The following is a 16,264-nucleotide window of genomic DNA, read 5'->3' as shown; positions in this document are numbered from 1 at the left end:
GCCAGGGAATTCCCAGGACAGAATTTTTAAAAATTATTTTAGAAAGAATGAGAGCAAAAAAGTTTGAAGCTGTGAACAGCTCTCCTATCAATGCAAAACCTGAAACCTGAGGGCAAGACGGGCCCCTTTGGGGAACCTGCTCACTCCCTCCTCTCCCAATCCCTCCCCCCCACCCCCTACTCCTGCCTGGGGCTCAGGGACACGGGGTGGACACAGCCCCTCCTGGGCCAGGCACTTATTAGGCGTCAGTAGGTGCCAGTTCACTTTCTGTGAGGCCCATCTTGGTGACTGTCTATTTACCACTTGGGGACCTAAGTTGGGCTTAGGATTTTTGTCACCTGTCTTCCCTCCGCAGGGCCACAGAAAGGCCGCATAGGTTCAGTCTGGCAGAACTTTTATCCTCCTAAAAGTATCCTCAGGCTTCAACCCCTGTCCATTCCCGCCTGCCTCCAACTCCCCTGCCTCCTCCACTCAGCAAGTTTGTGCGCTGTCAGCGAGCATCTGGAAGGTGTTCTCCTGTTGGGCCAAACAGGAAAGCCTGTGTCTAAAAATTAACAGTGTGGTTTGGGTTCCTCACATCTCCAACCCCTACAAAATATAGCCATTGGTGGGATATGAGATTCCAAAAGTCTAACGGAGAGAAGCATCGTCTGGTCCCTCTTGGGATGCGGCGCTGGAAGGCAGCCTCAGGGAAGTAGGGCCCGGATCGTGCGGGCACAGCAGGGGCACAGCAGGTGTCTGATAAATCTCTGATAATCTCTCCACGGCATCCGCTCAGGTAGCGGGTGGCCGCGCGCGGTCTCCCCGAGGGGTGTGGATCCCCTGGACTTGCAGGGCCAGCCCACAGTAGGGCCACAGGCTAGGCACTCGACGAGGTGCAGCTGCCGTCAGCCTCGGGCGGCTGGGAGCGCGGTGGGGGTGGGGCTCCCGGGCGCCCGCGGACTCCATTTCCCACAGGCCCCCGCTCGCGCCCCAGTTCCCACAATCCCCGTTCCGCTTCCGGCGCGGCCGAGACGCAGCCGACGGCTTCCGGGTTTGGGCCTGGCGCTGCGGTTGAGGCGGCGGCTGCCGAGCGGGGCGCAGGCGGTGGGAGCGGGGCACCGGCATGGACGTTTCGGGGCAGGAGACCGACTGGCGGAGCGCCGCCTTCCGGCAGAAGCTGGTCAGCCAAATGTGAGTAGGGGCCGAGGCGGCGGCGGCGCGACCCCCGGCCTTCCCCTCAGCCTTCCCCTCCTCATCCTTCCTCTCAGCCCTCTTCGCGGAGGGGGAGGCGCGGCCGGACCGGGGGATTCCGGGCGCCGGATCGCGGGGTACCGGGGCGTGGCCCTCCCCTCTGTCCCCTCCGCTCTCGGCCGCCGCGGTCGCGGGTTAGCGTTCCTGGGCCGAACTCTGCCAGCCGGCGAGCCCCGGCTTCTGAGTCATCGTCCTGAGCTTTCTCATTCGTCATTTGTGTGCTTGGGAGGCAACCTTTCCCCAGCTCTGCGTCCCACTGCGGACGGAGGAGGCCGGGGCCGCCAGTGGCGGCTTCTGCAGGTCTGGGCGCTTTGCGATTCCTCCTCGGAGAAAGCGCCTCGGGGCGAGGGCGGAGGGGGTGGGCAGAAGGGGCGGTGGGGGCGAGAATCTACGGGTGACCCCCCTCCCCACCGTGGACTTCGCCGGAGGGTGGCAGGAAGAGGCTGTCAGGAAGCGACCTTCGGTCGGGAGTGGGAGTGAAGAGCTGGGGTTGGTGCCTCCTCTTCAGTCTCAGCTGCTGAGACCATCGATGCAGGGGCTGCCGGGCGCCCTGGGCTTCGCGCGCGGAGCTTCCGCTCCTCCGCACCGGCTGCTTGTTGGTTTACTGTCTTCTACCGGGCTTGCCGGACCGGCGGGCTGTGCTGGCGGGGATCAGCCCCTGACCTTGGGGGAGGCGCCGCCGCCGCCAAGGCGCAGTTACAGGGCAGGCTTTCTCCTACTGGAATTGACGGTTTGCTTGAGCAGTTGGGGAGTAGGCGGCGAATAAACTGAGTCCCAGAATGATAAGTAGGAGTGTGAAGGGCCATCACTGCAAGCTGAGGAGTGGGGAGCGTGAGTGCCCACCGCGTGGAGGACCTCGTGCTAGGCTGAGTTCTGGGGTTTGAGGAGATGATCGTGCAAGGAGGGCCAGCGGGGGCTGACCCGTTAGCTGTGGGAGTGCTGTGCTGGGGAGATGAGCCTCTATTTGTCATGGGGCCTGCTTTGAGGTGGTGAGATGCCAGAGTTGGGAAGATCCCCTGAGTCCCCGAAGATGGATCAAGAACAGAGGAGAGAGACCAGTGAGGCCCATTATGAGAGTTTTGAGCTGTTGGGGTCTGGGGACCTGTCGTTTTTCATGCCTGTATTCCCCCTGCTAGAGCACTGTGTGTCACATCGCTCCGTAAAATGGTTGTGAAATGACCTAGTCAGGCAAGAGATTCTAAAGGCCTGCATTAGGCAGTGGTAGAAACTGAAAGAAGATGATTCCAGAGAAAGCAGAGAGCGAGCGCAGATGGTCCTTGATGACTAACTGGATGGAGGGGGTGGGGTGCAGCAGTGTGCAAGGAAGGAAGTGGGGCGGAAGGCAGGGAAGCTCTCAGTCCAGGGCAGGCAGTGGGGACTGGAGAGCTAGGCTCCGGGCCCTGCGGTGGAATTGTCTGGGGACAGATGTGCCGATATTGCAGAATCAGTGAGTGTTGGAGTTACCAATCGATGAAATCTTGAGGATTGACCTACTTAAGGGCTCTTGTAAGAAAGGCCCCCAGGGCAGAGAGTCCTCTTTGAGGGAGCCCGGAATTTAAGGACGGGAAGAATGAGTTGCCGCCAAAGGAAATGGGGCAGGTGGGGGAGTGTCAGAGGGCTGCGGGGGCCATTGAAGAGGACCAACTGAGTACTTCTTGATTCAGCCTCCTTCTGCTTCTAGAGAAACTGGGTTCTTTTTTTTTTTTTTTTGCCAGATTGCTGCTATTACTCTTCTGTTGCTGCCAACAAACTGTGTTACTTAAAAACAACACAGGTGTATTATCTGACAGGTTCTGTAGATCAGAGGTCTAAGTGGGCTCAGCTGAATCTTCTCCTCGGGCTCTTACAGGGCCGAAATCAAGATATTGGCAGGTGCATTTCTTCCTGGAGGCTCTGGGGTAGAATTTGCTTTCAAGCTAATTCAGGTTGTTGGCTAAGTTCAGTTCCATGGCGTTGGAAGACTGAGGCGAAATCGTTCCTAACTGGCTGTTAACCTTTCCAAGGTCAGTCTTTGTTCCCAGAGGCTGCCTCCATTCTCTGTCACACTTCCTATGTGGCCCCCTCCAGCAAGGGTGGGCTCTTCTGCCCCATTTCTCTGCCTTCAACCAGAGAAAATAATTCTCTACTAAAGGCTCAGATTAGATTGAGCCCACCTGGATAATCCAGGATGATGTCCCTACTTTCAAGTCTATAACCTTAATTACATCTGGAAAGGCCCTTCTGCATCTCCTGTTGGCGTGTTCCCGGGGTTAAGGCCTGGGCACTTTAGGGAGCCCTTCCGCCTGCCACCACTGGGATGAGGAGTTTCAGAGGCTTTCTGCCTGACATCATGTGGGTGTTCTCAGTTCTCAGATTTGTCTCTTTTCTCTCCAGGTTTCACTTTGAAAGCCGTGATTCTTGGTGCCTTGATTTATTGTGTTCACAGCATTAAAAAAGAAGGTCAGGATACCTGACACGTTAATTCTGACTTTCTCCAGTGTTTATGCTGTTGTTTAAAGTTGGCCGACTTGGGAAATTTTTTTTTTTTTGGCCGCACCACACGGCATGTGGGGGATCTTAGTTCCCAGACCAGGGATCAAACCCGTGCCCCCCTGCATTGGAAGCACGGAGTCTTAACCACTGGACTTCCAGGGACATCCCTTGGGAAATGTTTTGAACCGAGGTAATTTACAGTTGAATGAGGGAAGCCAAGCGAAGACCTGGGAAGTTTCAGTGGGAGGGGGCTCCCTGTCCTCACCTCACTCTTGAGTAGCTCCTGAGAGAATAGGCTGAATAAACGGCTCCTGGCTTCCACTGAGGAAAGCAGTTTGGAGCTGGGGCTGGTTAGGAGGGCCCTTGAAGGGACTCTAGTGCAGCCTCTTCTTAGCCCTGCACTGCCTCTGCCTCCTCCGGGCCTCCCCGGACTTCTGCCTCCACTCACTCATCACTGCCCTGCTGACAACCCATCAGTGACTGTCCTCAGAGTCCGAACAGAGCTCCAGATGTCCCCCCCACCCCCACCCCAGCCTGGCCTAGCCACCTGCTCTCATACCCCACCCCGTTCCACCCTCTCTGGTCTTTCAGCTTCTTGAGCATTCCAAATTCTTTCTTTGTTCTCTCCCTTTAAACAATTTGTTATCGAGTATTTAAGATATTCCACAATGGGTAGACTGCCCCTCACTGTATTCATGACTAGTTCCTTTTCCTCATTGACATGTCTGCTTAAATATTAAATACTCAAGATCTTTTTCTGCCCACCCTGCCTAAAGTGGGTCACCCCCTGATATCTTGTATCTCAGCCCCTTTGAGTTTCCTGTAAGACTCCAATCCTATGAAGCATGGCACCTGGCGTATAAACCACTTGCTGAAGAGTGCAAGAGTAGATATTTTCCTGGGTGTTGTGTGTGCCACCTTCTCAATGACAGTGGCCTTCATTACCTGCGCCAGCAGCCATTGTGAAGCTTGGGAACACCCACTTTCTCCACGTGTGAGCTGAGTGACCTTGCATACGTCACCTTTCTGGGTCATCTCCCTCATCCATGCAAAGGCAGGAGTCCAGTCTGTCTCACAGGGGTGGTGGGAGGGAAAAGGAAGAGACCTCCACTCGCGCTCTAGCAGAGGGCTCGGGACTCAGTGATGCGTCCCCTGATGCCCCCTCCCCAGGCCCTGGCAGGAGAAGGAGCCTTGGGGAGTGAAGGTGGAACCTTTGAGTCTGGTTAGGGGATTGATGACACGGGAGCCTCTGGGGAGGGTAGTTGTGAAACTCTTGGTGGGTTCAGATGGGCTTTTTGTGGAACATCCACTTTCCCTGCAGGACCACAGGAGCAGCCCCCCTTAGAGCCCCCGAGCTGGTCATTGTGGGCCTTGGGCCTGCCTCCTGGGTTGTTGGGTTAGTGTTGAGCACGCGTGTCTGGTCTGTCAGCTCCTGGAGAACAAGTGTGTGTGAGAAGTGAGCAGCGCCTCGTATGCCATGGGGTTGGTGAACGGTGAATACATAAAAGGACCACCTTGATCATCTCTTCCCATCTTAGTCTTGAGACTTTTGTACCTCCCACCCCTCAGTACAGCAGATTGCATCTTAAGGCGTGGAGTAAATGTCTGCTGGGCTGAACAGATTGCAAGGGGAGGACACAGTTGGGGAGGGCAGCCCTGATCAGGGTTCCAGTCAGGGGCCACGAAGGGCTGAGGGAGTGTGGAGCAGAGTGAGGGCGGACTGGTCAGCTGCCTCTTCTGCCAAGGACCCCTAGGGAGGTGTGAGCTCCAGGTCAGGAACCTAGGAGGTGTGGAAATTTCAGCCTAGACCAGAAGGAGAAAGTCGAGTGCTATTTAGCCAGAAACAAAATAAAACAAAGCAAAAAAGCAGAAAAGAACAGACAACGAAACAGCAACTTCCAAGGGTCTGGAGAGGTCTTCAGAAGGACAGGGAGTGTCCTGAAACTTGCATGTCCGGATCCTGCCTGTGGCTTGTGGTCCCTCCCACGGGCAGAAGCCACTGAGTCTTGGCCGACCCTTTTCTGTGGCTTAGCCCACGCAGGCCTCCGAACAGCCCTGTGCCTCCCTGGTGTGACTCTGGCCCTTGTTCTCCAGCAGGGAAGCTGCTGAGCCCACCGCTTTCTTCATAGCCCAGTTGTCATCCACGTGACTGGGCTGATGTCCGTGTACAGCCCAGCTCCAGAATGTCTGTGCCCCGAGGCCAGGGGCCCTGTCTGGTCACCACAAGTCCCAGCGAAGAAACTAGAAAGTGATTGGTGAGACACTGACTTCAGAGTCCTGACCCTTGTCTCTACTGCCCCAGGCCAGGAGTGACAGTGACATGAGGGGATGGGAGCCCTCCGTCATCCAGGGTTTTCTCAACAGCAGCGACAACAGCAGCTGAAACGTGGGGGGTGTGCTGTGCATCCTGCTGCAGGAGTTGTTGTGTTGGCTCACCCACCGTCTCTGTGCTGGCCCTGAGAGTGGGCGGGTGTACTTGTTACTCCCGTGTAGGGTGAGGAAACTGAGGCATGGATGCGTGTCACAGAGGAGTGCTTGCTGAACCGTAGCAGGACTGGCGAGGCAAACCACTTTTTCACCTGAAAGAGTGGTCACGTCTCTTTTGGGGAAGCGGGGAGATGGCCCTGGAAGTTAACCCAAGCCATGTGCACTGAGAGAGCCCATTGGAGGAGCTGTTGCCGGTAGGCATCCTGTTGGCAGTTTTAGCAACTCCCCATGGGTCACTGGGCCCCAAAGGGTGGCAGGCCCCTCTGCTGCAGTTGGCACAACACTGCTGGCACAGCACCGCAAGCCCCAGCTGATCTTTGGCCTCTGCACAGGCTGCAGCCAGTCCCCAGCCACACCAGCGTCCTTTCATAGGTGACCCTACCCCCCTACCAGCTGCATCCCTTACGTCCATTCCTGGTCAGAAGTCTTCCAGCTGTTACTGCCATTCCTGACCTGGTGGCTATGGCTGGTCCAGGACCCATGGTGGGCATTCTGGGGTGGGAAGGACCGTGACCACGTGATTATCTTCCTGCCCTGGTCATGAAGGGCAAGGGGTACCTGCCCCTGAAAAGCATTCCTCAGGGCAGTGATATTGGTTATGTACCTAGAGGGTTGATTTCTAAAGGAATTCTGCTGGATTTTAAAAAATTCAATATGGATCATAGGACCGAGTAGTTTAAAGACCCCATGCCTGTGCGTTCACCACTCAGCTTCAAGTTGTCAACTCTTGCTTCATGGACTCCATCCTCTTTCTCCAGTCACTTTGATGCCCAGAATGTGTGCATGGCAGCCTGTGGATTCAGCTCTGAGCCAGGATCCCTCCTCCAGGGTCTGCACCTGCCTGCTGCCCCCACCGTGCCAGGCTGCCCCAGATCCTCACAGGAGCCCCGTTCTTGACCTGGTCGCCCTGCCTCCTGCTTGTTCCCCTGCCTGAGAGACCTGTCCTTCCCGTGGCTGAGCATTTGCAGTCCTATCCCACTCGCCCTCCCAGGACACCCAGCCACCCACCATGCCCCTCTCTTTACCCATGCTCTGTTACCGGTTTCCACCTGAATTGTTTGAACACTTGTTTCCCCCAGTCTGAACCCCTCGTGGCAGGGACACTACAAGAGTTTCTGAATCAGAGTTGATTCCTGCCTCTCCAAGAGTGACGGTGAGCCAACCTGATGGGCCTTCACCTCAGAGTTGGAGAAAGTCATAGCACTGCGCATGCAGGGATGCTGGCAAACTGGCATCCTCAGGAGCCGTGGAACATGGGGTACAGGCTGAGTTCGTTAAATAGACATCTTTGGCTGGTTATCTGAGTGATTTTAATTTTCTTTGTAATTTTTGGTATATATATGTATGTGTGTCGCTTGTTAACAGTAAACGTGTATTTCTTTCATAATCAGAAATCTTTTGAAGGAGAGGTAGACTCTGTCTACAGATGAGGAGGAGGTGAGCCGTGGTCACAGGCAGCTGCCATAAGGTGGGAAGTCGCATGTGCTTTGTGTCACGGTGGGTGTCCTCCGTCGCCTGGGCCAGGTGCCAGCACAGCCGTTCTTTCCACCCCTGCTAAGAAGCATTCTGCTTTCCATCTGAAATTACCTTTCCAGCTGACCCTCCCTCTGTGCTGGTGGGAGAGCCCCAGCCAGACACTCCTGCTGCACGTCAGGCCCTCTGGCTGCAGACACGGCTGGCTTGCCCTCTGTCGTTCTTTCTCTGCCCTGTCAGAGGTCTGGTCTTGGCCTCATTCCCTCCTCATGACCCTGATGGCTCAGCCCACAGTGGTCCCTAATTCCTCTTGAGTTTGTAGAGCCCTTGTTGGATGCATCCTGGCATGAACTGAACAGATGAACTCTTTTTTGCTCTTTTTACACTCATTATTATTTTTTTGCCTTGCCAACAGTATTATAAATTTGTTGAGTGCAGGACCTGGTCGTACACTTCTGCATCCCAGTGAGCTCCTAGCATGGTGCCTTGTCTTAGGTGAGGGATGCAGGGTAATTGCAGGGAGCGTTGTGGAAAGCAGTGCTGAGCCTTTTTTTTTTTTTTGATTGAGACATTCATGTAAAGACAGGGGAGTTCAGGGTGTTACTAGATGGTTCTGTTTAACAGATAAGCGAATGAGTACCTGATCCCGGAGACAGAGGAGGATGCGTTAGGAGCCCAGGCATAATTATCTCGAAACCACAACCCCGTGAGGGAGGGATGTTCCCCTCCACTTTAATAAGGTATCTCTTGGGACTTCTCTGGCGGTCCAGTGGTTATGACTCTGAGCTTTCCCTGCTGAGGGCACAGGTTCAATCCCTGGTCTGGGAACTAAGATCCCTCAAGCTGCAGTGGCCAAAAAAAAAATATAAGGAGTCTCTTGCTAACCTAGGCGGGGCCTGTTAGTAACCGTTCCTGATTGAATGAGTTAAGTATCCAAGGAGGAGTAACTTATTTGGGACAGTGAGTCCTTGGAGGAGACATTTGACCTTACTTTGAGCTTTTTTTTCCGAGACCGTTTTTTCAGACATAAAGAGTTGCAGGGACAGAGCAGAGCGCTCTGGCGTGCTCTCCCTCCGTTCACCGGTTCTCTCACATGGCTCTGTGCTCAGGCTTGGCGAGTAGCAGCTGGGTGCTGTCTGGCTTCCTCCCCTGGACATGGTTTCCTCCAGCTCTGCCTGGGACTCAGGCGGTAGGGTGGGGGCGGGTAGGGACCAGGGCTGAGGTGTGGCCTGGCTGCAGGTCAGCCTTTGTGCCCAGCCACTTGGCATCCAGTCCGGGAGAGGGGTGGCAAGGCGGGGAGGGGCAGAAGGCCCTGCGTGGGGACTTCTGCTCTCTGAAGCCTGTGCACCCCTTGCTCCTTCCAGTGCAGGCTCCTGGGGGTGTGGGGGCAGTGCTTGTTGCTTCAGAAATGGCTCATTCCCATCCCCGCTGTCTCCTGTTCTCTCCCTCTTTCCAACTTCCTTTCCATCCTCATCAGAGGTGCTGTGTGAGGAAGTGATCTGGCTGCTGGGTGTGGGCTGGAGCCCCTGATATAAAGTGGAGAGAATGCCAGCTTTGCCCTGCGAGGCCCTTTTGGGCCACCGCAGGCCCTTCACACCCATCGGGTTGCCGTGAGTCATGCCAGGGAGGATTCAGGCCTGAGACTGTGCAGCGGGAAATCCCTGCCAGGGGTTCAGGGTTGGAATTCAGACCCCAGACCATTGGAGTCCAAACCTGAGGGTGGGGCTGGTCCTGGGGCCAGGCTCAAGGGCCCTCACCAGGCTCCCATAGTGTTTCTTTGTATTGAAGTAAAGCCCACCCATGCAGTGAGTGGCCCGAGGACACGTGTCACCGTGAAAATGCCCACCAGCTGCCCAGACTACATCCTGAACAGGCGCAGCACCCTGTGCTTCAGCCGGTGCAGCCCCTGCTCCACTCTCCTGACTTCCGGGCCATGGAGACGTTTGTTCCAGAATTTCCTGTCACTGGAATCCCAAGCTCTGCAACCCTGGGTCTGGACTCTTCCGTTCAGAGTGACGTGTGTGACGTTTGTCCTCGTAGGCAGCAGGTTCTTATTTATGCCGATATTCCACTGCATGACCGCGCCCCCCACCCCCACCCCCGGTACTGTCCTGTTGTGTGTTTGACAGACATTGGGGTTAGTTCCAGTTGTTGGCTGTGTGAACACTGCACCAGGGCCGCTTTGGGTCCTGTCTCCTGTGAGTACAGTACTCGCTCTCTGGGCTCTGACCCCAGGGCTAGGTGCAGGGGTGGCCTTCAGCTTCAGCACCGTCTGGAAAATGATTTTCCCAGGTGATACCAGTTGACATTCCCACCAGCCACGTGGGGAGGTTGCCCTTGTTAGACATCTTTGCCAACACCCAATGTTGTCAAGGAAGCTGCCTTCATAACAATCACTTTGTTAATTGTTAATGCGCACTCAGATTGACCCACCGGGTGCAGAGACAGTAGGAATGGAAGGGATGGCTTAGGAGGGACAGATCTGTCAGGAAGGAAGCTGCAGAATTGGTGTCGGTGTGAGGGAGGCGAGCCCTGATCCTGTGCTAATTTCTGAGAGGTGAGTGCAATGTGACGAAGTGCAGGGTGTGTGGAGTGTCAACCCTCTGGAGGAGAGAAGTCCAGCTGCCTGTGGGAGAAGCAGGGAGCAGACCTGGAAGAGCGTCAGCTGCAGGAGTGCCTCGCTGGGGCCCCAAGGGGCATGTGGGTGGAGCGGAGGGAGAGGATGTGGGTGCAGGGAAGCCAGTCCCGGCAGCGCCAGCACGTCTCCACCTCCTGTTTCAGTCAGTGTGTTCCGGGCTGGTGGGTGCGGTACTTCATTCTCTTCAGATAATGTTGCAGATGATTTCAAAACAGGAGGGTATTTTCTGTGTTCTCTCTGCTCAGAGATGGCTGTTGCTGACATTTTGATCTCTTTCCTCCAGTCCTGTTTCTTTGGGCATATGACTTGATGTGTATGTATTTTAAATATGCCAACACACACACAGACCCATGTTTCTTAAGTGGAATTAGACTCTGAGTTCAGGTTTGAGTGGTGGCTTTCTCACCGCCAAGGTTCATCCCCTGGGGGGACTCTGGCTGGGACTTGTGTGCCCATGGCCCAGGTTCACATGAGACTGGACACAGCAAGTCTTCTGGCGGATAGGACTCTTCCACATAGTCTGGCTCTGTCTGGGTGGGGAGGGACTGGACCAACCTCTGGTTATGGGAACAGGTTTTGTGAGACTTATCAGTTCCCACTTTCTGAGGCCCAAGCTCTCTAGGCCGAGGGAGACTCGGAGTGCATGGTTGCTCCCCGTGTGATGGCCCAGAGGGCCCCACTGCAGGGCACTCTTGGGAGTGAGCCTCCTTCAGGCATCTCTGCACAGTCATCCTGTGTGCTTGAGATAACTCTTTTATTTCCTATCTTGTTAAAAGTTCTGTTATGGACTTTTCCTTCACAGAAGTAGGGATAATGGAAGTATGGTCTCCTAGCTACTTGGAGAGTTAGCATCATATGGCCAGTGTTTCACCCATCCCTTTCCACCCCGTCCTGCACTGTCTTCAGTCACTTCCCAGATACCGTATGATTTTCACTGCTGGGACTCGAGTGCAGACCTCTGGAAGATAGGGCTTTCCTCCCCCGAAATATTTTACAAAGTCACGTGAGATAAGCATTTTAATAAGCTCTTGGGTTGGTAGAGTCTGTCCTTAACCACGTGGTTGCCCAGTGGTGAGTGGGACACGCTCAGGGCTGGAACCTGGGGAGCCACAGTGGTCCAAGGCCTGGAGCCCAGAGGCCACTGCCTGGATGGATCAAGAGGTCTTTCCAGCATCCTGGTTCTGTTGTGGTCAAACCCGCAGAATGGAGAAAATGATGAAACTTGTGTAGCTTCTGTAGCTCAAATAATGACATATGCTTTAAGAGCAGCGGTAGCATCTTTAGGTGTTGTTCTTTCATTGATCTAATTTGTCGAGGGTTGAGAAATCTTGCAAGCAGAAATTGGAGAGCTTAAACCGATAAGAAAGTGAAGAGAAAGAGAACAGGAAGGGCTCATAGTCTGGGATGTAGTTTGGCAAACAGGCTTCCAGCTGCAGTGAGGTGAAGCAGGCTCCCTGAGTTAAGGACAGGTAGTTTGCTCTGGTTGCAGTTGGTGACTAAACCATCTGTGTCTCATCATTTCCTCACTCCGAGCTGAAGCCACCTGGGTGCTGGGGCAGGCTCGAGAGAAGACCCCCTGTCGGCTGTCTGAGCCCCGGGGAAGCTGCGTGTCCCGTGGGGGGCGGTGTGCGATGACCCCTCTTGGGTCGGTGCCTCTGACCACACTCTGGCCAAGGGGTCCTGGGAGAACTGCAGAATGCTGGGGCAGGTGGGTGGGGGCACTGCTGATGGAGCGGAGCTTCCTGTCTCTGCGTGGACTGAGTTGGGAAGGCATAGAAAGGCGAAGAGGCCTTTCTTCATAGCTGGCGTTCCTTGAATATTTCTTTATGGCAGAGTCAGTGGCACACTCTTTAGGTGCATTTTGTCATTTGATTTTTTTTTAAATTTATTTATTTTAATTTTATTTTTTTGGCTGTGTTGGGTCTTCATTGCTGTACGCAGGCTTTCTCTAGGGGCTACTTTTCTTTGAGGTGCGTGGGCTTCTCATTGCAGTGGCTTCTCTTGTTGCGGAGCATGGGCTTTAGGTGCGCAGGCTTCAGTAGCTGTGGCTTGCGGGCTTAGTTGCTCCGCGGCATGTGGGATCTTCCCAGACCAGGGCTCGAACCCGTGTCCCCTGCATTGGCAGGCAGATTCTTAACTACTGCGTCACCAGGGAAGTCCCTGTCATTTGATTTTTATCAAACTAATATTTGTGCATAAATTTTAAAAGTCAAGGACTGATAACAACTTACAAGAGACTGCGGTGGTCCCGACTCACTGTGTCCTCCCCTTGACTCGGGGCTTTCTTTTCTGGCCGGGGCTTTCTTTTCTGGCCAGCGTCCGTGGTTCTAAGTCACATGCACGCACGGGTCATCACGGTGATGAGTTTCTGATTATCTGTTGACTTTCTCTGGGAACGCAGCTGTTATCTCTGCCTCTCCCTTGTCCACCAGTGTTTCAGCTTCTGGGTAAATGGGTAATGAGCGCTAGTGTTTAGGGCCACATGGACAGACGTTCACAGCCGAACACAGTGGCAGACTGTGATGGTTTTCACTCCCTGGGAAAAACGTGCCTTCTTAGAAATGTGCCTAGAGTTCTGTGTGCCTGCGGCTGAGTCTTCCTCTGTCTTCAGTCACCTCTCAGTGCAGTTATCACAAGCTTGGTACTGCTGGGCTGTCTGTCCTTCTGCACCTCCCTTCTGGAGGCCTCAAGGGTGAGGCCCTCTCAGGGCTTGTCTCCTGCAGGGCTCCAGTGTTGGGGTTCTTGCTTCCTGTATCCTGGGTTTTCTTCTTTTTGGTTCACTGCCTTGTTCTACCAGCTTCCAGGAAAGGGGCTCCAGGGAGGCCATGTCAGTTTGGATGCATGTGGACTTCTAGGGCGGAGGTGCTTCCTCAAGGATTGAGAAGCCTCTCCTGCTGCTTTCTTGCCTCCAGGGCTGACCTGTTGCTTCTCCTCTCAGGTGAGCTTTAGGGCGACTTGCCTTACTCCCAAAACTCACGGCGGTGCTTCAGGGGAAGTCCCTTCAGTCATTTCCCAGGGAGTCCCGTTTCCTCCATGCCCTGTATTCACTCTCCCCCCATGTCTTTAAAGCTGGCCCTTTGACCCTCTTTTTTTTTTTTTTGAATTTTATTTAATTTATTTTTTTATACGGCAGGTTCTTATTAGTTATCCATTTTATACGTATTAGCGTATATATGTCAATCCCAATCTCCCAATTCATCACACCACCACCACCACCCCCGCCACTTTCCCCCCTTGGTATCCATACGTTTGTTCTCTACATCTGTGTCTCTATTTCTGCCCTGTAAACCGGTTCATCTGTACCATTTTTCCAGGTTCCACGTATATGCATTAATATACGATATTTGTTTTTCTCTTTCTGACTTACTTCACTCTGTATGACAGTCTCTAGATCCATCCACGTCTCTACAAATGACCCAGTTTCGTTCCTTTTTATGGCTAATATTCCATTGTATATAAGTACCACATCTTTTTTCTCCATTCGTCTGTTGATGGGCATTTAGGTTGCTTCCATGACCTGGCTATTGTAAATAGTGCTGCAGTGAACATTGGGGTGCATGTGTCTTTTTGAATTATGGTTTTCTCTGGGTATATGCCCAGTAGTGGGATTGCTGGGTCATATGGTAGTTCTATTTTTAGTTTTTTAAGGAACCTCCATACTGTTCTCCATAGTGGCTGTATCAACTTACATTCCCACCAACAGTGCAAGAGGTTTCCCTTTTCTCCACATCCTCTCCAGCATTTGTTGTTTGTAGATATTCTGATGATGCCCATTCTAACTGGTGTGAGGTGATACCTCATTGTAGTTTTGATTTGCATTTCTCTAATAATTAGTGATTTTGAGCAGGTTTTCATGTGCTTCTTGGCCATCTGTATGTCTTTGGAGAAATGTCTGTTTAGGTCTTCTGCCCATTTTTTGATTGGGTTGTTTGTTTTTTTAATATTGAGCTGCATGAGCTGTTTATATATTTTAGAGATTAATCCGTTGTCCGTTGGTTCATTTGCAAATATTTTCTCCCATTCTGAGGGTTGTCTTTTCGTCTTGTTTATGTTTTCCTTTGCTGTGTAAAAGCTTTTAAGTTTCAGCAGGTCCCATTTGTTTATTTTTGTTTTTATTTCCATTACTCTAGGAGGTGGATCAAAAAAGGTCTTGCTGTGATTTATGTCAAAGGGTGTGCTTCCTATGTTTTCCTCTAAGAGTTTTATAGTGTCCGGTCTTACATTTAGGTCTTTAATCCATTTTGAGTTTATTTTTGTGTATGGTGTTAGGGCGTGTTCTAATTTCATTCTTTTACATGTAGCTCTCCAGTTTTCCCAGCACCACTTATTGAAGAGAATGTCTTTTCCCCATTGTATATCCTTGCCTCCTTTGTCATAGATTAGTTGACCATAGGTGCGTGGGTTTATCTCTGGGCTTTCTATCCTGTTCTATTGATCTATATTTCTGTTTTTGTGCCAGTACCATATTGTCTTGATTACTGTAGCTTTGTAGTATAGTCTGAAGTCAGGGAATCTGATTCCTTCAGCTCCATTTTTTTTCCCCTCAAGACTGCTTTGGATATTCGGGGTCTTTTGTGTCTCCATACAAATTTTAAGATTTTTTGTTTTAGTTCTGTAAAAAAAAATGCCATTGGTAATTTGATAGGGATAGGGATTGCATTGAATCTGTAGATTGCTTTGGGTAGTATAGTCAATATTGATTCTTCCAATCCAAGAACATGGTATATCTCTCCATCTGTTTGTATCATCTTTAATTTCATCAGTGTCTTATAGTTTTCTGCATACAGGTCTTTTGTCTCCTTAGGTAGGTTTATTCCTAGGTATTTTATTCTTTTTGTTGCAGTGGTAAATGGGAGTGTTTTCTTAATTTCTCCTTCAGATTTTTCATCGTCAGTATATAGGAATGCAAGAGATTTCTGTGCATTAATTTTGTATCCTGCAACTTTACCAAATTCATTGATTAGCTCTAGTAGTTTTCTGGTGGCATCTTTAGGATTCTATATAGTATCATGTCATCTGCAAAGAGTGACAGTTTTACTTCTTTTCCAATTTGTATTCCTTTTATTTCTTTTTCTTCTCTGATTGCTGTGGCTAGGACTTCCAAAACTATGTTGAATAATAGTGGTGAGAGTGGATGTCCTTGTCTTATTCCTGATCTTAGAGGAAATGCTTTCAGTTTTTCACCATTGAGAATGACGTTTGCTGCGGGTTTGTCATATATGGCCTTTATTATGTTGAGGTAGGTTCCCTTTATGCCCACTTTCTGGAGAGTTTTTTTTTTTTTTTTTTTTTTTTTGCGTTACATGAGCCTCTCACTGTTGTGGCCTCTCCCGTTGCAGAGCACAGGCTCTGGACATGCAGGCTCAGCAGCCATGGCTCACAGGCCTAGCCGCTCCACGGCATGTGGGATCTTCCCAGACCGGGGCACGAACCCATGTCTGCTGCATCGGCAGGTGGAGTCTCAATCACTGCGCCACCAGGGAAGCCCATTCTGGAGAGTTTTTATCATAAATCGGGGGTTGAATTTTGTCAAGAGCTTCTTCTGCATCTATTGAGATGATCATATGGTTTTTATTCTTCAGTTTGTTAATATGGTGTATCACATTGATTGATTTGCATATATTGAAGAATCCTTGCATCCCTGGGATGAATCCCACTTGATCATGGTGTCTGATCTTTTTAATGTGTTGTTGGACTCTGTTTGCTAGTATTTTGTTGAGGATTTTTGCATTTATAGTCATCAGTGATATTGGTTGGTAATTTTCTTTATTTGTAGGATCTTTATCTGGTTTGGGTATTAAGGTGATGGTGACCTCATAGAATGAGTTTGGGAGTGTTCCTTCCTCTGCAATTTTTTGGAAGAGTTTGAGAAGGATGGGTGTTAGCTCTTCTCTAAATGTTTGATAGAATTCACCTGTGAAGCCATATGGTCCTGGACTTCTGTTTGTTGGAAGTTTTCAC

The 16,264-nt window shown here is 51.7% G+C and overlaps 1 protein-coding gene across 4 annotated transcripts in view; it reads left to right on the top strand.

Annotated features, from left to right (window-relative positions):
- Positions 1–1,032: 1,032 nt before the first annotated feature.
- The window catches only part of MED15 (mediator complex subunit 15), a 61,467-nt gene continuing 46,235 nt past the window's right edge, over positions 1,033–16,264 (top strand). For all 4 annotated transcript variants that reach the window (XM_082668112.1, XM_082668111.1, XM_082668110.1 and 1 more), the window contains exon 1: positions 1,033–1,173. In XM_082668112.1, the coding sequence (XP_082524238.1) occupies positions 1,106–1,173 (68 nt within the window). In that variant the 5' untranslated portion in view covers positions 1,033–1,105. The remainder of the gene's footprint in view (positions 1,174–16,264) is intronic.

The sequence above is a fragment of the Grampus griseus genome, assembly GCF_964374135.1.
Source record: "Grampus griseus genome assembly, chromosome: 12".
NCBI lineage: Eukaryota > Metazoa > Chordata > Mammalia > Artiodactyla > Delphinidae > Grampus > Grampus griseus.
The sequence above is the reverse complement of the archived record's forward strand: the minus strand, read 5'-3'. Positions and strand labels throughout refer to the sequence as shown.